This window comes from Leptosomus discolor, chromosome 7, assembly GCF_034619465.1.
Source record: "Leptosomus discolor isolate bLepDis1 chromosome 7, bLepDis1.hap2, whole genome shotgun sequence".
In the NCBI taxonomy this organism is placed as follows: Eukaryota; Metazoa; Chordata; class Aves; order Leptosomiformes; family Leptosomidae; genus Leptosomus; species Leptosomus discolor.
The window spans coordinates 16,847,634-16,872,503 of NC_141397.1; the positions used below are offsets into that span (position 1 = coordinate 16,847,634).

At 38.5% G+C, this 24,870-nt stretch overlaps 1 protein-coding gene across 1 annotated transcript in view; it reads right to left on the bottom strand.

Annotated features, from left to right (window-relative positions):
• TOP2B (DNA topoisomerase II beta) overlaps positions 1-23,745 on the bottom strand; it is a 70,118-nt gene extending 46,373 nt beyond the window's left edge. The window contains exons 1-8 of the mRNA XM_086468526.1: positions 23,680-23,745; positions 8,199-8,372; positions 7,439-7,529; positions 5,556-5,619; positions 4,139-4,284; positions 3,293-3,390; positions 1,647-1,859; positions 1,392-1,565 (exon numbers count right to left, since the gene is read on the bottom strand). Coding sequence (XP_086324652.1) covers positions 1,392-1,565; positions 1,647-1,859; positions 3,293-3,390; positions 4,139-4,284; positions 5,556-5,619; positions 7,439-7,529; positions 8,199-8,372; positions 23,680-23,745 — 1,026 coding nt within the window. The remainder of the gene's footprint in view (positions 1-1,391; positions 1,566-1,646; positions 1,860-3,292; positions 3,391-4,138; positions 4,285-5,555; positions 5,620-7,438; positions 7,530-8,198; positions 8,373-23,679) is intronic.
• Between the last annotated feature and the right edge of the window lie 1,125 nt (positions 23,746-24,870).

Genomic DNA, 24,870 nt, shown 5'->3' on the forward strand with positions numbered 1-24,870 from the left:
ACGTTTCTTAACCTTACATCAAACGTTATTAAGTTTCTCTACATTGTCAGCTTCTTCATAAAGGTCTTGTACACATTTTTAAGTTCGTGCTATTTTTCTTCTTTATGTTGCATAAAGAGGCCTGAATTAAAACCAAGTGTTAACCTTCCAACTACCAGATACATGTGTTATCCCTAGTTTTGACAAGTATCAGATAAGCATTTAATTAAAATGCACACTTAGAAAGTAGATCGTCTACAATGAAATAAAGTACCCCCCTTTACCACTGAACACTGGTTCAGCTACACTGGAAGAAATTATGTAGTAAAAACTATACACCACCAAAACACCAGCTACACATCACCTACAACAGAGGTTAACACTGATACTTCTGGGCACCTGCCTAGACTAGGGACTCCACTTAGTCTAACACTGGTGCTTATGAACCACTTGTGCTACCATTAGAATCTTCCTGTTTGACTCTTCTCAGAGATCTGAGCAAGGAGGGTTTTTGAAGTGCCTGATTACAAATTCTTATCTTCCTCATTGTTTGGGAAGCTCATGGTTAAGACTGACTAAAAATAGCCTCACCGATGACTAGAATTGCTTGACTGTTAGATCCCTCATCCAGTGCAATTTGTGAAGAGCAGAAACGACAAAAACTTTCTTTCACCATGGTGGATCCCAGATCCCTAAACCTGGACCATGCCAAACGGGCATAAATGAGAGGTACCCTAGTTGATTTCATGCGATTGCCTTGGTGCCTGATCACCCCAGCAATCTGAGAAGCACGAAGATTGTTCTTTAGTAGGCCCAGCATATTGCTGCTTTATGGTAACTAAAGATTTGCTATGATACCATTTCACTGCTACTATAGTTGCATTAGCAAGTACAGAGAACACCTAGGTCCCCTTATACAGAAACACAAATAAAACAAAATTAATCACAACATTTCAGGCCAGTTTTATACATCATAAAGCAATAAACAGAAAGCCATTTTTCAAGAACATCAAAAGCCATTTTTGCCCTCCAAAACTTGCTACTAATTGCTTTAAAGGGGTTTGTACAGATTTTTACGTTAATTTCAGAATTATTTTATTACAATGTGTTAAAAAGGAAGGAGCAAAATAGTTCATTTTATATTTAACCGATACCATGTATATCACATAAGACATCAGTATTACTGATAATGATTACTAGTGTTTTAAAAACTAGTGCATATTCAGAAATACTGCTATGAATATACTTTGATTGCATCCAATTGCTCTTCCTGATCCTCTCATGCAAAGGATTATTTCACCTATTTATTTTTAACAACTCAGATTTATTTTTTTGTCAAATATCTGACGGGGCATAACCTTAGCACACACTTTTATCATTTACATTTTTTATAATTTAATATAACTACTCACCTTTGTGGTAGCTATACTATTTACAAAGCTGATTTGCTGAAACCCTTTTTCACTTAAAGTGAGGCACACATCCCATCGTTCATTCACAACTTCATGAATAACTTTGAGCGCAACTCCAGTTTCATCCAGCTTGTCTTTTACGTAAAGATCTACGTAACTGCGAAATCCATTTACCTATGAGTAATACAGGTAACAATTACTATTCTTTGCATCAAATACTCAGTACATTTAAAATATTTTAAATGAGGCTCTTACAGGTAATTTCTTCCCGTTAAACATGACTTTGACTCCTTTGCATGACCCAGCCAAATCATACGCTCTTCTTGTCATGAGGGCCACAATATCCTTATCAAGTTTTTCCATTTTAAATTTAGATAGATCTGGCTGGAATGTAATGCATGTGTAGTCATCACCATCAAAATGCTTAATCTTGGGTTCAGAGGTCTTCATCATATTGTTCATCCAAGTCTTTGGAAACAAAAGATTTTAGATGTTAGTTTACAATATGTTATCCTCCTCCTCTGTTCCATTTTCCAGCTATGCTAGGATTGCCACACCTACACAACAAAAAGCTCACAGATTTCTTTTTAGAAGTTTCCTCTGGTAAAACTCCACAGGTAAAATTAATTGCTTTACCAAGACTTGCACGAGCATCGGTGACAGCAGATTTGCGGTTTCCATAAATACGCAGGTATGGTTACACTGACAGACACGACTGTAATGCAAATAGAGCCCACCACAGAACCAACTAAATTAGATACAAGTGAGCTTGCTAAAACATCCTTATTGCCCATCAGTTTAACACTTTCAGTCTTCTACACACTTCTATAGAGAGGCTTATTAGTCTCTGTGCAGAGACCCAGTAGTCTCTCAAATAGCATCTTTGTGGCTGTGCAGTGTACCAAAGCACGCTTCTTGACAAACCAACTTGCTCAGACTTGACTCAGGAACTCAGGAGTCTTAGTACTGTTCCCTGTTTAAGAACACAGGCACAAGCAGAACACCTACTCACAGCATGTGTCAAATTTCAGTCATATTTCGTTTTCACCATTTTTGAAAATACTGGAAAACGTAGCACTTTGTGTTTAAGTTGTAAAGTGTGTCATTTTCAAAATGTACACTCAAATCAATATCAATTTACCTTCTGGCAGTCAGCAGAAAATACCACATTTTTAAACAGACAGCTAAAACCATTGAAATGTATTGTTTATGTAGCGACAAGACAGCATAAGCAGAACTTAATTACTTGTCCATAAAAAAAGAGAAGGAAGCCATTAAGTGGGAAAGACTCCAAAGCCAAGGAACTCTGGTATCTAACACTCTACCAAAGTTCTTCAAACTTTTAGAAAGGTGGCTGTCTCAAAGCTATACACAGTAGAACAGGTCGCATTCAATCCTTGGTCTGTGCGCTAACAAGGATAACAGTGAGCAATGGGTTCCCACTGGGAAGGAGGGGGTTTTGCCCTGAAGTCCAGTTCGGCTAATGAAATTCATGTCAAACACTGAAAAATATTTTTCTTAACACTATACAAAATTGTCTAGATAATTGTTTCCGTGTTTGCACATCTAAGCAGAATGATTTTTTGACAAATTATATAACAGCAATTACAAAATGTTTCGATGAAATATATTCTTTTCCAACTGAATATACTTTGTTTTTAACAGAGGAAATTTTTTATTCTTAGTCACCTAATGCTCCCAAGAAAAATATTACTTAACAAAAAAAAATTCTAATACACAGAAGTACCAATTTTACTGACTGAACTAACTAGCCTGTAAACTCTACACATCCACTTGAATGTTAAATGATTCATTTCATGAAAGATTCATAAAATATAGAAAAAGTGTTAAATTTTAAATTTATAATTACAGCAAAGGAAAAGTTGAGATCATTTCCATACCTGCTTAAAGCTGTGCTTGTATTCCTTGCAAGCAGTTTCAACTGTAAACTTTGTACTAAATATGTTACAAAGTTTTGCACCATAGCCATTGCGCCCACCTGAAAAAAACAAGTTTTTTACAGCAGAACCATATTTATGATATACAGAGAATATGCCAATAAAGTAAAACGTTCCTATGTAAGACAGAAGTTGGGCCACACGTCAACAGCTATCAAAGGATGCCAAAGATGGAGTTTCACACTACCTCCAATCTGGTGCAACTGCTTCTGCCTCAAAATAAGCAGTTTGCTCCTCCCTCCAAAGCCAGGATGCTCCCACTGCTACCCTTATGTTGATCTACCAGTTGCTTGCTGAAAGGCAAGTGACCCCAACACCCTGATCCAGATGAAAATTAGGTCATGATCAGATCCAAATCACTCTGCAACCAGACCTCATAATATGGGCAAAATATGTGGTATAGGACAGAACAGAACTAATTTTCATTCATGATCTAAATTAGGTTTACTTTACATTTAGGATAATAAATCACATCCTAATTTATTAAATTTAATTTTCCCGTTCACTTCAAGAGCATAAATGTTTAAATGCTTGCATACATTATAATTAAAATATGAAAATGTTGTTTGTTACTGACATAAAAGATGTAAATGCAAAGGTCTCTGTAAACACTGGTATTAAAAGAAAAAGATTTTTCTTTCTTTAAGTCATTTTACTGTAGCAAAGAGCTATAGTAATGGTGAATACGTAATCATCTGTTATGAAACAGAATAGAAAAAGAAAGAAAAGAAAGCACACTGAAAAGCAAACAATGGCTTAACTGAATAAAACAAAGCATGTTAGTCTTGCCTGTAACTTTTTTCTCATCATCATCATAGTTGCTGGATGTTAGCAGCTGCCCAAAGATTAAAGCAGGTACGTATACTTTTTCTACTTTGTGTTCCACAACTGGTATACCCTTCCCGTTATTCCATATGCTGATAATGTTTGATTCCCTATAAAGCAGTGAAGACATTAAGCCAATTAACGTAATTTTGAAAAGACTCCTGCATACATTTTACCTGTTTAATTAACTACATAAAATATGATAAAAGACCATATTCTTACCACGTTTATTCACAGCTCTATCAATTTTAATTACAAAACCCCACTTCTTTGTGCTTACTAGATGTCTTAGAAGGAGGAACATAATTGTCCATACGTGACAGTATTTCGTATCACAAAAACAATCCCCAAAAATTTGTTTGAAGAGCTTTCACTATCAACGTGATCTGCAATAGAATCCTGAAGTTTACTGACAGAATTACACTCAAGTTAGAGACACAGCTTTTTAGGTTTCATTGAAGTCCACTCAGACACAGCCAAGTTATCATAGGTTTAAAACTGTTATTTCCCAGTTACGATAAACATTGTAACTTTGTATGCATTAATGCCAAAATCCATTAACATTTGGCATCGTTAATACTCGTATGTCTCACATAGGATTTTCAGTTTGTAGTATTAGAGAGCTCAAAATCATGACAGGTCAGGCAGATTTACACTACCATTTCCCTCCCACTCCATGATAAAAGCAATCTGGTTTACAGAAACTGATAACGCACTGAAAACTTGCAGAAAAATGACTTCTCAGCATATTTATCCTAAAGATTAGGTGTGAAAATCAGGTGTCTAAAACATTTATTATTCAGCTAAATGTCACCGGAAAAGTACTACTAAAGGAACCCAATCACCATCTATTTAACTAGAGTACTTCTCATTGGGAAGTATCTCTAAGTACTCAATTTCAAAAAACAGTGGTAATGACATATTTCAGTCTGGAGTTTCAGTGTGATACAGCTGACTAACTCAAACATAACCTTATCCTAATACTAAAGGAGTTAACATAGAAGTTCAAGAGGTGCATATTATGTTACAAAACCTCAAGGTTGGTATTTATGATTTATGAATACCTGGCTGGTTATAGTTATGTACTGCCAAGCTTTCATCTAATAATTAATTTTATGATCTCCTGGTTTTAAGTTTCATTCAATCAAACATTAAAGAGTGGTTTAGGAAAGCAAATTATTATAAATTCAGAATGGTAGTACTTACTGTTAACCATTTTTAATTCACCTTTTCATCTTAAAATATGAAGCTAATGGAAATAATTCCAAAAATGTTATTTTGCTTTTAAAAAAATCCAATTTCATTTACTAAAATCATTTGTACAAATCAGACCTACAATAGCACTGGCAGGGAAAGGAAAAGAAAACATGTTTTTACTTACGGATCAATGGATATTTTAATACAAGTCATATTCTTGTCCCTCTGCTTATTGTCAGCAGCATTTACTATGAAACAAAATAGCACAAATTAACACTTTGTAAGAGCAATAATTAATTACTTGATCTGTAAAACTGATTGTATACATATTCCACCACATGTTACAAGGGTCCAGGTATTTTTTAATGTGGTATTTCTTTGTATATCCTGTATCTTATTACTGAAGTCTATAAATACGAGCAAGTATTTGTAAGAAGATATTTTTCAACCTTCTTACAATTACTGACTCTATTTCTAGCAGTTAGACTATCTAAGAAACAAATATATAAGTGCATTTTGTAAGCCTGTTCTCATAACTGTTCTTAACATACTGAGCACTTCATTCTTCTCTTGCTGTGCTTGTTTGGGTATTTATTACACGTATTACACCCTAGAAAATTATATGCACCACCAGATCAGTTTACACATCCTTTTGCCACTGAAATCCAATCCTGAAAAAGTCATGTCCACATTAAGGAGTGTTTGACTGCAGCAAAAGTTATCTCTAAAAAGCTTGTAAGACTTTTAACTAACAGTTGTAAGCTAGTTCCTAAACAGTTTACACAGTTTAGGATCAAAAGAATGTCAACTGGAAATTAACATTTGATCAGAATGCTTTTGCTAAAGTCATTAAGTGCAGTTTCATCCAAAAGTACGCACAGCTGCAATGTCCAATTTTCATAGTGCTATTACACTGACCCCTAGGTCTCAAACCACACTCTGTGGAGCACTCATCAGTGCTACATAAAGAAGCAATAAGCCATTCAGTACTATGATAATGATATGATAATGATCTTCCTTTTGAATAGGACAAGATGGAAGTGGACTCCCTCCCATGAAAAGCTCGTAAATGTCCTCTATGAGGCAGCACTCAAAAAGAAGTGGTGAAAGATTTTCATTCCCATATTCCTCAAATTAAATAATAAGTAAAAAATAAAAATTCGTCCTTTCCCACCTAGCAAAGTTACGGCCTTCACTCTCTCTAAGACAGCAACGCTGTAAAGCATAGTTTTAGATGTGAGGAGAAGTTCCGAACTCAATGAAGGTCATGACAAAATTTCCACTGACCTCAGTAGACCATAATTTACTTTATGATGTAATCCCACCAACTCTTACAACATAACTTCATAAAAACCGATTAGCCCAAGATTTCATGTCAATTAACCTAAAACATCAGTTCAGCAGACAGCACACTATTTAGATGCTGCATATCTCTACTACTGATTAGTCTTCAATATGTGCCTCTCACCAAAAGGATATCATAAACTAGGAAGTCACACAGTGACTCAGGAACTTACGACAGAATTTTCTAAAAATATTTTTTTTGTGCCTCAGTCACCATGCTTTTGAATAGCAGTAGAATACTTAATTCATTTTAAAACTGTCTGAAGTCTAGAAATGATCCCTGTAAGAACCACCATCACCACCATCATCCTGTACAGAAGAGGGTAGTTCTAACGATTCACGAAATTATGATGTAAGTTAACATTTAGACAACTTTCAGTTGTCTTCTTTCAGAAGAATAATCTCCTTTCAAATGTTACTTAAAACCAGAGCCCTAATCAACTTTGCAGATTAAAAATCTTCTAACAATATTGATCATAAAGAATGATCTAGTTTGGACATTCAGTAACAAATATTTACACTTCCTTACAAGTTCAACTGAAAACTCTTCCCTCTTTGAACTGTTCTATAGAGCTGAAATGCACTAAAATTTTCATGCACTGCAGTTTAGTGGGAGTCTAAGTCTGCAATTTAAACTTAGAAACAAATTAATGTGCTTTGAGAGCACCCAGAAAAGTGTGTACTCCATAATGCTAAAGCAGTATTATTGTTAAAAATACTTACCAAGGATTTCATCAAAGATCTTGTACAAGCCTGGAACAAAGGTAACTTCTCTGCAATTCATTCCTATGTCTTCATCATAAACCCACATTAGCTACATGTAAACAAAATAAAACAAAATATTTACTGTCTTGGTAAAGCAGCCTGTGATTCTCTAAGATCTGTTTACTTCAGAAACTTTACTCTTCCAATCTGATTGCTGCCATCATATGAGACAAAAGCAGAAGCAGAAATTTGGCAAAAATTACAACTGTACCCACAAAGACTTCCATAATGAAAACCCGTTATTTTCTGCTCAGTGGGGACCTCCAACAGTATAGACAGTAAAGTTCAAAGCAATCTGCAACTTCACAAAAACAGCAGGAAAAAAAAAAAAGCCAGCAGGAGGCTTAAATTCTCTGTTCTCTACCTAAACAAAAGACCAAAGCATTTTCGGACCTAGAGCAAATGCAACTTACAAATATGTATATATATTTGTGCGCATATAGGCATGTTTGCAAACACACACATATACACATATAGGTGTTTGTTTATATTTTGACTGAACTTCAACATTTTCTGAGCGTGTTTTTTCAGGCGAACCAAGCACTACTTTAAAAAGTCTTCTCTTGACCCCTTCCTACACATAAACACAACCACAGTTTTTAGCATGATAATTCAGAATACTCAGAAAATTAGAGACGTGCCTATTTACTAACCAGAACAGTAATTTCCTTATTAAAACAACAAAAGCCATTAAGGCCATAAACTTAGTGACACTTACCTGAGTTAATGGTTCGACTGACCCAATGTAGGTATCTGGACGGAGGAGGATGTGCTCAAGCTGAGTCTTTTTCTGATAAACTCTCTCAACAGACATCTTTTTTGAAGTGTCATTTTTATTAATGCTTTCTGAGTCTTCCTTTTTTGAAGCATTGATCTGATTATCAAATAATGTCTTTAAAAAAAACAACACATCAACAATCAGCCTCATTCATTCAATCTGTCACTCTCAAGATATAAACAAAACCTGAAGGAGATTTAAATTACAATCAAAACTTTTCATGTAATTTAAATGTTAAGTTTTCAGATGTATTAAGATCAAGCTATCCTCTCCACAGAAAAAATTCAACAGACTATGACAGTTTCTTAACAAATTGTAACATATTCAAACTTTAGTGATTTACTAAGCATGATAAACCAAAATAAGGAAACAACAGTATATTACAGAAGACATCCACTTCCTCAGGTTAAGTATTCATAACATCCATTTTGTGCTTAAGCATCTGAATCCAAACCCTGAATACTGTTCTGCATAGCAACAGTAAAACTACTCTTCTACAGTTTAGTTCCAACATTCATTCAGTGGGACTTAAGAAACACTGTAATGCCTCTCCTATGGCTTCTCAACTGCTATAATTTACCTTCTCTATTTAACTGACGTAATTAAACCTGATACAACCCATTTAGAATGCTTTATGATTAAATAAACCAAGGACCCTAAAAAAAGAGAATCACATAGGCTAATGTTGGACTTTAAACAGAATTCAAGCCTCATGTGGCTGGAGATGATGAAAACCACCTGGACTGGAAGAACACGCAGTATCACAGAAAACTAATCCAACTTTTGGGGGAAGGATACAGGGATTTGGTGCACCTGTCAGCAAATTTCTCCCAATAAATACCTCCTTCCCATTAAACTAAAACCACACAAAAGGATAAGTTAAAAATGTCTCAGAGTAATCAAATACAGAAAATTCTTTCAAATATAGAAAGGCCCTGAGACAGTAAGAGCATATCCACCAAGGGACTAGGTATGACATTTTAGAGTACATATTCTTACCTGTAAATTGGAATTATCTTAAAAATACCAATAAACATAACTGGAACTCAAATGATTTATTTGTGTGGCTAGCAGACATAACAGAAAAAACATCTGTCACCACCTGCCTAATACCTGAAATAGCTTCCTTCTTGTACAGGGGGTTTACCAACTTTGAAGCAGGTGTTGCATGAGAGTAGAAACCATCAACAGACAAATAATGAGGGCAAAAGCCACTTGCCACTCACATAAGTATTTTACTCCCATTTAGCTGTTCCCAGTGAACCTCCGTATAAAAACGGGCTAAACTCCAACTCTGGACTAATCAATCAGCAGAAGAAAGCATCATCACTTCTCTCTCAATCTAGCCTTTGCTGCAGCCTCAGACAGCACTGACAGCAAAAGGTAAGAATACCTATAAGCATGCAGGAACAAGGACCAAAGGATATTGAACTCACCCAAAACAACTTCAGCAAATTCAAAAAGGCTGAACACCAACCTACAGCATACAATTAACAGACAATTCTCCCCATATTATTCAAATTTGTTTTCTCCAGCTTCTACTGTTTAAGCTTTGATGCTTTATATTTGCCCCCCCACCCCGCCCCCTTAGCAGGCACAGCAATAAAGCTTTTTGTTCTATTCAGGACAAGGGAAATTACCTTTCTCTTCCAGATTTAGAGATCACATTTTTATAGTTTATTTACGAAAATGCTAAGAAACACATACTTTGAGAACCTCTGAGACAAGCAGACTGTGTGCGCCAGTGATGACAACAGCTCACTGGCTGTGAGCAAACCTGAAAAGGCCAAATGAGAATCAAATATTCTCTACTACCCAGTCCTGTAACTGACAGCACCCAGAACAAAAGGGGAAAGAACCCAGGGGACCCCTTAATCCTGCACCAGGATTACGTGCAACAGGGTTGGAACCACAACACTAATCCTCACGATTTTTCTTCTGGAGTCCATCACATCTCCCACCAAACATGGAAGTTGCAAAATTGGATGCATGTGTGATTAAAGTGTTTTGGTATTTGAGTTAATTTAGTCTCCACACTGTCATTTGGTCTTAAACTACAACAACCCCACCACCACTCTAAAAAGATTAACCACGGATCAGCAAAGCAAGCAGAAAAGAAACAGGATTTTGCAAACAGATACATCAAACTGATACACAGAAGAGGAGGAATGGGAGTTGTTACTAAAGAAGCATTGTAAATAGTCACAACGTAAATTTTATTTCATTGAAGTAGTTCTATGAATGATGTGCAGGCTTCCAGTGAGTTTCACAGTATGTGTATATAAACATTTATTTCTTTTTTTATTTCTTTCTGATCTTACTAGCTTTACTTTATGATCATCTTTGACATCATACCTCATCGGCATCACTCTTAGATCACTTACTGGTTCCATTGCTCTGTTAGCACTGTTTTACTATGTTCACTTGTTCTGAAGGGACTGGTGATTAGCAGGAAAAGAAAATAATACTTCTCAGATGAAGCAGAAGTGTTGAAAGAAGGGAAGACAGGAAATGTAATTCATACAGAAAACAAGAGTTACAGGTGTGAAGACCTCCAGAATCTTGTTCAAATGTAACTGTTCTATTTGCTCCCAGTTCTTAGGCTTCAAGAAGTTTTTACACTCAAAGTACGTGGTGTGCAGTTATCACATGCTGTCACATACGTCAGTATTGTACCCTTATGAGTGTTCTGAGAGAGCTCTCTAAAATGCTTCTACTTATAAAGCATCTGAAGACTAGGGTCTAACCATGCATCGCAACTCAGTAACATGTTAACACAGAGTGAGAGCTCAAATCTTCGCCTAATAAATTTAGGCTACAATTTTCCTATCCCAAATAGCTCTACTTGTCCCACAACATGTTCGCAAGAGTCAGCAGACTAGAAAAAGTCCATTTTATTGTGACTGAAGGAATACCTCTAGATTGTGAAAAATTACTACAGAATAGAACTATTGGGAAGGGATTTCTATAAGCCACTGCCTTTAATGCAATGCTAGGAAATGCATTTGTGTTTTCCAGTGAAAGTCCTACTGACAGCTTGGAGGAGCTTATACTTTCCAACTTATCAGTAAGAAATGTACAGACTAATAAAACTGTATCTTCTGTTGAGATGTTACTGCCAGATTATCGTCATGTTGACAGAGAATAAAGGTCATGTCTAGACAAACTTTGTTGCCTGGAAAGAGCTAGTCCTGCAGGAGTGTCACTTCTTGGGTAACAGTGCGTTTGCTTTACCCCAGCAGTAGTAATGACCTGTTACTCTACTCCCTGTGATAGGTATGTCTATTATCTTTATAACACTAATTGGAACATGATAATGTATGATCTAAGAGACAAGGGGAAAAAAACCATACAAAGGATCAGCATAACATTTTTTCCTCCTGGTCATTGATTATAAAAAAAAAAAAAAGAAGAAAAAGTAGCCTTAAGGAACTTTAATGGCATGGTTTTTACTAAGACAAACACCTTTTCAGTATGCTCTACTTAAACATTTAGGTTTCACTGTCATAGAGCAGGATAGATTTTATTTGTACAGTCCTCCAAGTATAACGCATCTTCTGTAAGCAAAAAAATACTCAAGTTCTAAACATTCAGAACTTATTTAACTTAACACACTATTGAAAAGCATAAAAACAAAAGCCAGAAATTCAACTACACAAAATAATGTTACTATGCAGGCATCAGAAGTCCGCAGAACTGCAGTTTCCCAGACCAAGCCTTTTGGGCTGTGCTGTGCTGCACTTTGAAACAGACAACCAATCTGAATCTCTGTATCTCCATCTTGAATGGACATTTTGAGAGTTCAAGTGATTTTTAGAACTCATCCAAAAAAAGATAAAATTTTCATCACCAAATCCATGACAGATCTGCAGACGCAAACATCCTCCACAGTCTTCCCTTCATGTTTTTCTTGGTAAGTTAAAAAAAAAAAAATTTAAAAGTCCTTTCATCTGCTGAGTTTCTTCTACTTAAAATGCAAGTAAATACAGTAGAAAAGCTTCTCCCCCCCTTTTTTTTAACTGAGCCAGCACTAACTGCAGTGTTGTTAAACTGACAATCTCTTCTGTATATTTTGGAATTGTCTCAAGAATGCCTTTTGTATTCTGTCCTGTATGAAAGATCTTCATATTGTTAGAGCTCCAATAACACTTCTCAAAACAGCACCAGCTGTTGTTTCATGAGAACACCCCTAAAGAGAATTAACCAAGTGTCACAAAGGGCTTAAGTCTTCTGCTTCACAGTTAAGTCTGCTTTTTGTTTGTTTGTTAATAGGTCACCCAATTTTCAGGATCTGCTTTGCAATCTTAATGTTGCCAATTTTTAATATTTCTTTTTAGACAGTATTTGACTTTCCCAGCATTCTTGTGCCATTTAAGACTTTATAGACTCTTGATAGTCTTTCAGACTTTCTAATGCCCCAGACTGATGACGAATACACACATCCACATACATGTAAGTCAGCAAGATGACCATCCATAAGTTGTTTGGAATGCTATTACCTATTCCAGTGTGTATCCTTCCTTACAGACATGCAGCTAGACTTCCTACTGTGACCTCAGATGTAGCTAGATCTGACACACTCTTAAACACAGCACAGTGGTAACTGTGTGGAAAAACACACAGAATCTCAGTTGAGAGCAGTTGCTGCTCAGTTTACGACATCAAGACTATCGTGCATGTTACCATAACCATGTTTTATTACAGTAACTGCTTTCTCCACTATGATTGCAATGATTGCAGAGTTTCTCTTTTGGAGTTGTTTTTGCTATGAATTTATCTAGTACTGTGTGAAAGCTACAGTCACTCTTTCCTTTTGTGATCTCAAGAGTCAAAACCCAAGTAGCCTTTAACAGACAACAGTTTGTCAATAAGACTTTGGCATCTACCTTCAACCTAAGAAACCTTATTTGGTTTTTGTATTTTCTTCACATTTTGCTTTTTTTTTTTTTCTTCTTACAGTCTCCTCCGCTGAAATTCATGTAACAGAGCATTTTTGACACCCATAGTAAGTCAGAGATTTTTATTCCTTTTTTGATGAAAATTGGGTCATGTCATCTTCCTTTGTGTTTCAAAATCATGTTGAGTCACCATGCTGAGTTTGGTTACTTATGCTGCAAACAGCTGTACTTCAACATGCTAAATCTTAATACACATTCAATTCGGACAGTTTGGCAGCTCCAGAGAAAAACTATTCCTATCTAAATAGACAATAAAATACAAAGCTACAACAAAGAACATAGGTTTCATCATCAGTTTCAATGTTGCCATAACTGGAACATACATCTTTGGTTTGAGTCCTTTAAGTGGAACTTGACTGTTATTTAAGTAGCTGAATTTCTGTGACAAGAAGTTGAAAATCCTGAAAAATGTTAGTGTCTCTTCCCTTACACAGACTTAATCCTGTATTGGCCACTGTCATCTCCCCTCCATGCTGCAAACCATCTCCAAACAACAACAAACTATGAAACAAAAAAACACTCCAAAATTCTTTTTTCTTTAGTCTGGCCATTTGTTTTTCCCCCTATTAGGTGGCAAAAAAGGATTCATTCTTCTAGATTGGCAGACAAGCATAAATGAACAGAGAAGAGACATTAGTACGCGAACAAAAGTTACCTTCATTTTGTCTTTATCTTTTCTGCCTTAACCTCCTCAAACTAGTATATGCAACAATTGCTCTCCTGAAAGGCAAATGAAGCCCTGGAACTTAAGAATTTAGAAAAGCACATGCGCCGTGTCCTACATTCCCTTAAATAAAGTGTAGAATAAGCAGATTTAGTGGCACAAGACAGTAAATTTTGAGTGTAATTAAGCTGTAAAACCTAGGGAGGTTAATTAAGCAATGAAATCCAGGAATGTGGTAGATTTTCTACCACTTACAGGTGAAACCAAAACTGTTCTGAGGAAGATATGCTATACCTTAAAACAGTTTATAGGTGCAATATGGTAATTACTAGGTAATTCTATGGATAACACGCATTTGACTATAGTGTGGTGTTACATATTGGGCCATAATGGCCTCTTCTTACCTTAAAAAAACAGATGATGAATACATTGTTACCTAAACTTTTTGCAATTTTCCCAAAGAAAACTGGATGAGAATACCTCCCACCATGAAAACAAAACTGGAGGGAGTTTCAAAATAAACCACTCTCCTGCTGTGTTTAAGAAATGCTTTGGCTCTCCTGCCAAGACAAAAACACACGAAAGTTAGTTCCCTGTTACCACAGCAAATTTCCATAGACCAGTGCATACCATTAGTGGCATGAACCAAAACTATCACATCCTCCACAAAGCTGATCATAGGAAGGAGTTCCCAGTAAACTTACCCAAAGTTAGTCTCACTCCAGTGAGACTTAACATGTTTGCTCATTTTAAATGCCTAAATTTTTTTCTCTCCTGGTTTGGACAATTTGCTCTGGACTCTGAAAAATTACATTACATGCTTTCGTTATGATGATTCAGTCATAGAATAGCTGGAGGATGGTAAGATTTCCCCGCTACAGAAAAACAACAGTTAATTACTGCCAAAAGGGAAAAATTCCTTCCTTCCTTCCCTCCTGCCCTGCTTCTCCGCTCCATATAGTGGAATCAAACTGACCTCACAATAAGCCAGTTCAAAGAGCAAACTGAGCCTTCCCACAATTCTTCATCAAGAATTGTCCACTGGCTCATTTTTCTGAACAAGCTTGCTAGAGAATCAGATAAGTAGTAGTGCGATGAACAGAGCAGAAACATACAGCTAGGTGGACAAGGTTAAGAACCTGTACTTTTCAGCAGGTATCATTAGATTGCTTACTTGCACCAAGAAATGACATTCATAGAATTACATAGCTTCATCTTCCTATTAAATAGCTAAACAAAATAAAAGCATCATCATTCTTTCTTAGGATTATTAACGCACAATATAGTAGCACACTAGATTTAAATGAAAATCTAGCAATTTGTTTTCTCCACAAGAGTTTTCAAAAGTGAAAGATACCACTTTTGTGCAAATGCATATGCTCACTATAATTATTCCTGACCAGAAAATTAAGTATATCGTTTTAAATATGAATTCACTTACACTTATATTAAGTTACTACAGCAACAGTTCTGCTTTATTTGGCACAGGTTTGGATACAATCAGCAGTACATTCAGATCCTGATCTTTACTATTTTCTTTAAAAGCAAGTGTCCAACATCTGCACATGCATGACAATTTAACTGAATCTTACTATTAATTTTTTAAATGTCTGAATTTTTTTTAGTTGCCTATCCACTTACAAGTTCTATTACAAAACTAAATTTTGATAATGCCTACCCAGTATCAAAAAGTACATCTATGGATGCTTTGGGAACAAATTAATCTTTTAAGAATCTGGTTTTTTCCAGCTAAAATTCAGAGACAACAAAGAAAATAACCTGACACTCATGGAAAATGGATGTATTCACACTGAAATTTAAGAGCACTTAAGACAGTTTTCCTATAGATTCTCAGAACTGTGAACTTTGGAACAATTGAATGAAGTGAATTGGTCACAGAATGACCAAATCTGCTTGGTCCACTGTTTCATCAGCCAACTCATAGACAAGCCCTCCGCTAGCCAAGAAATCAAAAAGTTAGAGCTACGGACATCAGAACTTGAGGTTATCAGCATCTGGCAGCACCTCTTTATAACTCAGTGTTTGCTGTATCCTTGCCCTTTTTAATGCTTTACTACATCACCAGGTTGAGTGCTGTGAAAGTATTCTAGATTCTCAGCACATTTATATCTCCCAATTGCAAAGATTACTTTGAAAGGGGACATCACAACCTGATAGATCTTTCTGACGAACAAAATCTTTGAAACCCATTCAGGCTCTATGTCAAGTATCACATTCCTAGAACAGCACAGTGGTCTTTACTTCCAGATCCTATGGGTTCTACGGCCAGCTGAACCCATATTGTACCACAAGGTGTTTTTACTCTGCTGAACTATCTTCAGATTAATAAACAAACCGTACAAAAAGCTTCAGACATGAGTGAAACAACATTCAAGACATTCATGCTGCAAGAGAGAGCAAATCAAACAGGCTAGTTTTTCATCTCACGTTAACTGGCATAGTAATACAGAACACAAGTCAAGTTGTGACAAGCTGGAAGAAGTGACTGAACCCACACTTGAAAGTTTTATTCTACACAACACCCAAAGCCCAGTCTTTTCTAGTCAGCTTCAGGATTACTAGTCATGTTACACAGAGAGACAGAGGACAGCCCAAACACCACTTAGAGGTTACTTATCCAACTGCACTCTTCAACAGGAAGCAATTCTCCACAAATTTTTGAACTCTCATGAATGTAACAGATATCAGTATATTAGGACTGATAAACCTTTATGTTATTTGCATGTCTACTTTGCACTTGAATACTAAAGCACCTTGACTGTGATCCCTGAGGGTTTTGTACTTCTAACATATACGGTGCCCTAAAAAGGAACACAGTATTAGCAGTAACCATTAGAAGTCTACTCTCTAGAATCTTCAACAGAAAAGCAACAGTAACGTATTTACTTAACACAAGGTACCACATAAATGGAAATTAATGATTTTTTTTTTCAAAAACTATCCCAAACATCGAACAAACGCTAAAAGTTTATGAATAATGATCACGTTGCTTCTTCTCAAATATCACAGTTTGCTCCACAGTAACATATGCATTTGCTTTTTTATTATTAGAAGTGCCTGTGCTAACACAGACACATTTTCTGGTATTCTATATTTTCCAACTCTATTCTTTCATTCCACGTTAAAGTAAATATTAATCAAGTGCTCTTTAAAAAAAGTAGCTTGAGTTTAATTGCTCAACTCCTACTATGCAACATCTACTGCTTCTCTATAGAGATTTTACAAATCATGCCATGTTTTATGAGTCTCAAATATACTACATATTCTAGTCTCAATCCTGTAGTAAACTCCGTGAGAAAGGAACACAGGTTCAGTGTTCCAGACACTTACAGCAATTCAGAAGGAGGAAGAGGCAACGAGGAGTCAAAAAAACCTGAGCGCTGTTACAAAACTCCCCCTTCCTCAGCCACTCATCCTCCCACAACAACATTCCTACGAAAGTTGTTACACAAAGCCTTTCAGGACTGCTCACTAAAAAAACCTGACAATCTTCAAGAACATCAAAACTCTACCCCTTAATTTGCAGTTAAGAAGAATTCATAAAAGGTAACATATAAAAGACTCATAATTTAAAATACATTTTGAGATTAATTTTTAAATCGTTCAGTGTTTTCATAGTCTTTCTGTGACCTGACAGGTATGTTTATCACTCAGCTAGCAAAGAAGAAAGTCTACATGGCATATTCTGAAACTTTAGGTTTGCTTTCTCTCGAGTATCCAGTCCACCCACCTCCCTCTCCACCAGCAAACCCAGGTAAAGAACTTGCCCCCCAGCTGATTCCTCATGTGCTTGTACAGTCTCTTATTTGTTAGTTCAAGAAAAATCCTCCCCCAGGTCTGCTTAATAACAAAGTAGAGTAACTGCCTCACTTCTTGCAACTTCTCTCCTCCAAGCAACTTGCCTCCATTTTACTCCAAGATTCTGACATAATACTTCAAAGTTTTCACGACAATACTGTAATACAACAGTGGTGGAAAAGACTTTAAGTTAGAGTCACTAAATAGTATATGACAAAAAACACTACCTCAGCCCAGTAGAGCTCTGTGTTGATGCACGGAGGCAATAGCCTGAATGACTGCATGCACTGGAACTCTCCCTATATCAACTGGTTTAAGATGGTGTTATTTTTCCCCAGATACCTTGCCATTCTGGTATCCCTATATCATGGTACACAACCACCAAGGGAATAAACACAAGACTGAAATGTTCACACATTACTATGCTATATTTCCTAAAAAGCCAAAGTACCCCAGAGCTACCAGAGATTGGTCAGCTGCTTTCCAACACCTCCTGTGAAGATCACAATACCAATTTCTCATCAGTAAAGATGCTCTGCTTAGGGAATGACCCCAAAATTTGCAATGCTCTTACAGAAACATCACATATCAAGTTACCTGGTTGCAAGAGCCCTTCCCCCCCCCCCCCCCCCCCCCACTTTATCTTGGCTCTTTTGATTTATAAGAAAATGACTTTTCAATGTTATCTTGTAGTCTTGTGATTTTGCCATGACAAGAAAATATTGTTCCTTGCTCTCTCCTTGAAGATTCCTTTACAGATTGAGAAAGCTGGTGTGTGAGTTTTTTTTGCACCTAAGGCAGACATTTGTCCAGTTTTTCACACACCTGTTGTCCTCACCACTTAAATGTCTTAAAGAAGGAACAGGAAGCCTCAGTCTCACCAGGCCCACCCATTCACTTAAAGAGTAAAAGAAATCAGTACTGCTTTAAGACACACAGCTTCCATGAAAGGAGGGACTGCTTAGTATCTCAATTGCAATTCTACCTCACAAATCAGGAAGAACACACATTGTAGATTAAGCAATTTAATTCTCTTTTATGCCCCTTCTTTTTCCCTTTAAGGTAGCTTTTTTAATTATGTCTAACAAAGGAAAATATATATCTGATGTTCAGACCTGAACCTTTCAAGCATGTTCTAACTCAAGCAGCCTTTACACTAACTTTGCTAAAGTCTTTTTTTTTCTTACTTGTTGAAAAAAACTAGAATTGTTTAAATGTGTATAGTGTAACAAATACACAGATTTATCATTTTAACAAAATAAAAATTTTAAGTAGTACTTTACTTTCAGTGGCAAACTGTATTTACATGTAAATTGGAACTGCATTAAGACGCAGACAGCATTTTAAAATAGCTTAATTAAATGAAACTAGATAAGCTGATATAATAGAAAAAGTTTAACACATACTTCAAAACATAACTTAAAAGGACTCAGTTCATAAGAGTAAAAGCTTTTGCAATCCCACTGAAGTTTTAAAACTAGCAGATCTGATCCTCACTCATCAGGGAGGGGAGGAATCTTTCCCTGCCTTTCACATCAGCCTTTTGAGTACTCATTACTGAACTACCTGAAGAAAATGGCAAGGAAACACTTTTTGAACAAAATTACTATTATTAAGAGCTGGTCTATCACTTTACTTCTGAGAAATGCTTTTCTCCTATGTTTATAAAAAACAAGCATTTGGCACATTTAATCTTGACACCTTCATTGGTTGCTAGAACTTAAATTATAGTTCAAATATTAGTATTTATTTTCTAAGTTCTGTAACAACATTAACATGCCTTGACTTGATATTCACTTTTAATTTGGGTTATTAGCATTAAAAAACATTCTTCCAAAATACCTGGGTTTCACCACATGTACTTGAGAGGACAACACCATGTCTCCAAGCATACATTTTGCAAAACAGGCTTCTTCACAGTTAGCCACATTTAGAACTACATATTTTTGCTCAATCTGCTTTTGAAAACTTTCAAGCCACCTATATAGTGCAGAATAATATTTTATTTGTGGATGACTTGCAAGAAATTTACTATTTTAAATGAGTAAAATTAAGTTTTCTGTTTTTCATTTCCAAGTTCTATCTATAGTGTATAAAAAAACAACTCCCAGGGACAGAATCACTCATATCCATCAGCTATTAATTACATGTGCTGCTTTTAAGTAACTTAAATATAAACACGCATTTGAAGACTACTTTTGCATGTCGACACACAAGACAGTTTATATGCAAGGCAGAAATACATTTCTGGAAAATAAAGTCTATGAAAATAAAGTCTATGAAAATAAAATACTAAATGTAAATGATTTTTTTTTCAAATCTAAACTGCCTACCTTAGACTACTTACATGCTTTTTTATTTGGAAAGGTTACTTTATCTGTCGAAATAAAGTAATTCCTTACTCTTTAATAATTGCATGGGTAACTTAGAATTTAAATGTATACACACACAAATCTAGACAAATAGAACACTAACAGAAGACACGTGCTTGAACGTACACCTTCCCCACCAAATACCTGAAGTAATGCCTGCATTTTTTTAAAATCAATTCACCCCCTGCCCCCAAGAAATGCATTCCTACCTAGAGTTCATCATAATTTAGTTCCTCGCTTCTACGCATTCAGCATTCTTTTACTTATGATGGAACAAGTTTTCCTCCCAGCTCAGAATACACGGGGGGAAGATGCAAGTTATAAAGCTGCAAGACTGGCTCAGTTGCAGTCGGAGAGGTAGCCCTGATCTTGTTCCATCACCCAGCCTCTACCTGGTATCACTTCTGTCACTTCTTTGACCCTGCTTTATTCAGCTCTCTAACAAGGAGAAGAGCGGACCAGTAAGATGACAAAAGCACGTCAGCAGATGGTGGTGTGGAAGACAGAGAATAAAAGGTAGCAACTTCGTTTTTGCAGGCAAGCCCTAACGTCTAACCAATCCCTCTTCAGAACTGTTGTGTCTGACTTGCCAAATTGAGCCACGAACATTCTGTAAACACACAGAAAGGCTGAAGATAAGAATTACTTCTGTTCAAAGTAATTTTTTCTAGCATTAGAAAATGTCAGTTATGTTTTATCAGTGAGAACTCCTGTAGTTACAAATCCACGCTTTTGTAACTCACACTTAATACAACTTAACACTTCCGTGGGTGACCCTTGGAAATCATCCAGCAAAAGTAGTTAACATCAACCTGTTGGTCAAAACTCCACCTTCTACCAACTATTAAGAGTGGGAAGCTGCAAATTGGTTCAAAAAAAAAAAAAACAAACAAAAAACCCAAAAAACAGTGGCCAGACAAAAAAACCCCAAACCAAACTCCTCAAAAAATAACTAGTACATTTGATAAATTAGAGGTTATCTTGGTTTATTTTCAGCTATATAATACTAAATTATTTTCATAATAAACACTTTCAATTCATATATTCTTACGTGACCCCACCACTGGTAATTGCATCTACTCACTAGCTAACCATTGCTAGTTAGATTTCTTTAAGTTCTGTTACAGGTAGCTGAAGGCACAGATGACTTGCAGTTTGTTTCCATGAACATTTAATTCATCTTGCTTTTAAAAGTGGGCGTCACCTGGTGCTTGTATGATGTTCTCACGAAATTCACTCTAAGGTGAATTCTCTACCTCATGAAGTACCCTTTCTTTTTCATAACTGCATGTAATTCTTCCCTAGTCAGTTGAACCAATTAAAAAGCATGCTGTTTATATCACAACCAAAGCCAAACTTTACTAAAATGTGAGCACATACAGCATTTGCTAGTTTGAAACATAAATTAACATCCCACTAAATTTTAAGTGTTCCCTCATCTGTAGACATAGACTTACTTCTGCTACAGTTCAATTGTTTAACTGAGAGTCTCATTAAGAAACCTTTAACATCACAAATACATTACTCAAAGTAAGCATCCTAGTGGTTTCAACACACTAGTAAAAAGTCTAAAAAAATCAAGGTAGTTTCAAAACAACTTACAGCCAAATAGTAAGTAGTTGCATACCCAGCAGATATATGACAAGCAGATTAAAACCAGATGGCTGAAACTATTACTATCCCTAGCTCTGTACCTCTTATCCTCAAGGCCAGCATATGATAGCTACTCATGAACCATCGCCTGAATCAACATTTTTTTTTGGCCTCTCACACTAAACCAATCGCTACCCACTGCCCCATCCATTTTGGTGCCACAGCAATATTGCTCTGTTATATGCCAGTGTTCTACAACTGACATTGAACAGATCTGACTTTAGGAACTGGCTTAGAAGTCCTGTCTTCAGCATCTAAAATGCACATGAGAAAGAAACAACATCCTACCATTTCCTTAAAAAAGTGAACACGGTTTTAACTAAAATCTAATTATTTCCCTACAACTACTCTGAGCTGACAGAAACACTTTAATTTTTACTACTTTTCAAGAAGGAAAAGTTTGATTACTTCCAGTTGTAGGAAACTGTTGACTCACCATAATTTCATCCCCATTACATTTAAGAACATGTTTCATTAAAAATGCCTACTCAGTGATTTTCACACTTCATTCTACAGTTTTCTATATGAGCTGTAAAACTTTCATTAACTTGGTCCAACCTAGCTGGTAAAAATCTTAATTCTGAAGAGCCATCCAAAGACCACAGTTGATAAAAATCACATAGTATTGCAGGAAGGAAAAAGAGAATAATTTTAGCTTTTCTACTTAGGCTGTTCCGACATCTAAACTGTCTAATTTCAAGTGACACACCCAGAAACTTGCTCATTTTTTATATACCTTTCCATGCTGCCAACTTCTTAAGAAAGAATCACCAACATAAAATGCAGTAATTAGAGCCACAGATACAGTCCAGCATCAGAATACACAGGATTTGCTCACTTCAGTAATGCTATTCACATTCTCTTCCAACAGCTCAAAGATGCAGAAAGACACAACAGAAGAACAAGTTTGTTATTATTCTAACACGACTTCTTAAAAGTTCCTAACTCTGTAAAGCGTATGTATCTGATTAAAGATGCAGCGACCTTGCCATCTATCTATCAAGATACACTGTCTCTTTTGAACCCTACACTGAGCAAGAGAAAGGCAGGGAAGTTATTGATTGGCTGAACCAGACCCCTTCAGGTCACATTTGCTCCTCCTTCCTCAAGTTCTACCAAAACCAGAGAGCATCCCCTAGTATTAAATACAGACGAGAGAGCATCCCTCTGCACTGCGAATCAGGACTAACACTCTCAAAGGACTTTAAACCAGCTCAAAATGATTCACCAGCTCTAGAGTCAGTTATCACCTGCACTCTCTCAAATCTTATTATTTCTGACCAATCCATGGAAAACAGTAAAAAAATCCCTTCTTGGTCCTGTTACAGAGTTACAACTTTTGGAAGATACTGAAGTTTAATTCCAAGATGCACTACCAAGCACACAGCTCCAGACCCCTGAATGTCTCTGAAAGCCTCCTCGTTACCCATCTCTGAAACTTCGGAACTTTAGGTATTGTCTTTTCAGACAGCTAGGCAAGAAGCTGGGACCAACACGCAGCCCCTGTGGCAGCCCGCAAAGACTTTGCGCTAGCATCGAGAGGCAGTAACTGCGGCTTTCACGGGACAGCAGACAGCCCGCATCACACTTTGGAAGACAGTTAACTTCAAAACAGCCCTGCGGACCCACCCACTCCCCCCACGGCAGGAGGCTCCTTCCTACCTGTTCGCTCAGACCAGTCTCTCCCCTCCAGTCCCGAGCACCCTGACGAACCCCCCTCCAGCTGCGAGCTCCCCTCCTGTAACGCCCACCCCGATCCCAAGCCCAGGCTGCCTTCTCCCTCTGCCCCCGCTCCCCGCGCCCGGACCCCTCCACCGAGCGGCTCCACCGCGCTACCCCTTTCACGCCAGCCGCCAGTTTCTGTCTCGTTTAAAAGCCACCCCACGCTCTTTACATACACGCAAAAAGAAATAATAATTAATAAAAAAAAGGCAAAACGCAATCTTCCAACTTACCACCCAAGTCAGTCCCCCGCTGCCGCCGCCACCACCACCGCCGCCGCCTCCTCCAGACTTTGCCATTTTCTGCCCGTTTCTCCTCAGCCGAAGTGAGGGCGCAAGGAGACAACCGAGAGGGACGGCACCGACACGGAGCCGCGCAGCACGGCACGGCGCGCCCGCCCTTCGCGCTTCGCCCCGGCCCCTCAGGCGCCGCGCGGGCCCGGGAGCCCCCGCCGCCCCTCGCCCGCCCTCACGCACACGCACCAGGCACCCCGACACCGAGAGCTCCCCACCCCCTTCGGCCTGGCTTTTAGTTCATGGTGGGGAGCGCAGCTGAGGCGAAGGAAAATGATCCGCCGGGGTGGGCGAGGGGCGGCGAGGGCTCCCGTGGCCGCCCGCAGCCCCGCGAGGGAAGGCGAGCGCCCGGCAGAAGAGGGCCGAGGAAGGAAGGGCAGCCGAGGGGCCGCGCCGCCGGCACAAAAGCGCCCTTCCGCCGCCCGCGCTCTAACTCGAGGCCGGGAGGCAGCGAGCGGGCGGGCCCAGCCGGGCCTGCGGCTCTCCCGAGTTTAAAGGGGCTGCCGGTCCCTTTACCTCACGGCGGCGGCGGCAACAACAGCCGCCGCCGCTGCCGCCGCCGGTAGCGCTGGCTGGCTGCCTGGCTGCCTGCCTCCTCTTCTCCTCCTCCTCACCCCCGGGCCCTCCCCCCGCAGCCACAAAGGCCCGGAAAATAGATTAATAATAAAATCTCCCCCTCGTTCCCTCCCCCACCCGCGCCCTCCCTCCCCGCGCGCGCGCGCACCCGCACGCGAGTGCCCGCGCAGCCCCCGCCCCCCTCACACACTCACACACGCACGCACGCACGCACACGCCGCCCGCCGACACCCGGAGCTGGCCCAGCCCTCCTTGCCCTCCTCTTTCCGCCCGGTGCCCGTGCCCGGTGCCGCTCCAGCGCCTCCTCCCCACCCCCGGAACCGCTATCGCCGGGACCCCGCGCTCAGACAATAAGTGCGCTGCTCCCGTCCGGTATCCGCGTCGCGGCCGCCTCCCAGCGCCGCCGGCCCGGGCCGCCCTCCCCTCCCCCCCCGCGCCCTGTCCCCGAGCCGAGCCGCCAATCACACGCCGGAGGCGGGGCAGGCTGCGAGGAGCGCCGGCCAATGGGAGAAGGGGATGGAACGGCTGCGGCCGCTTGAGACGTCACTGCGGGTG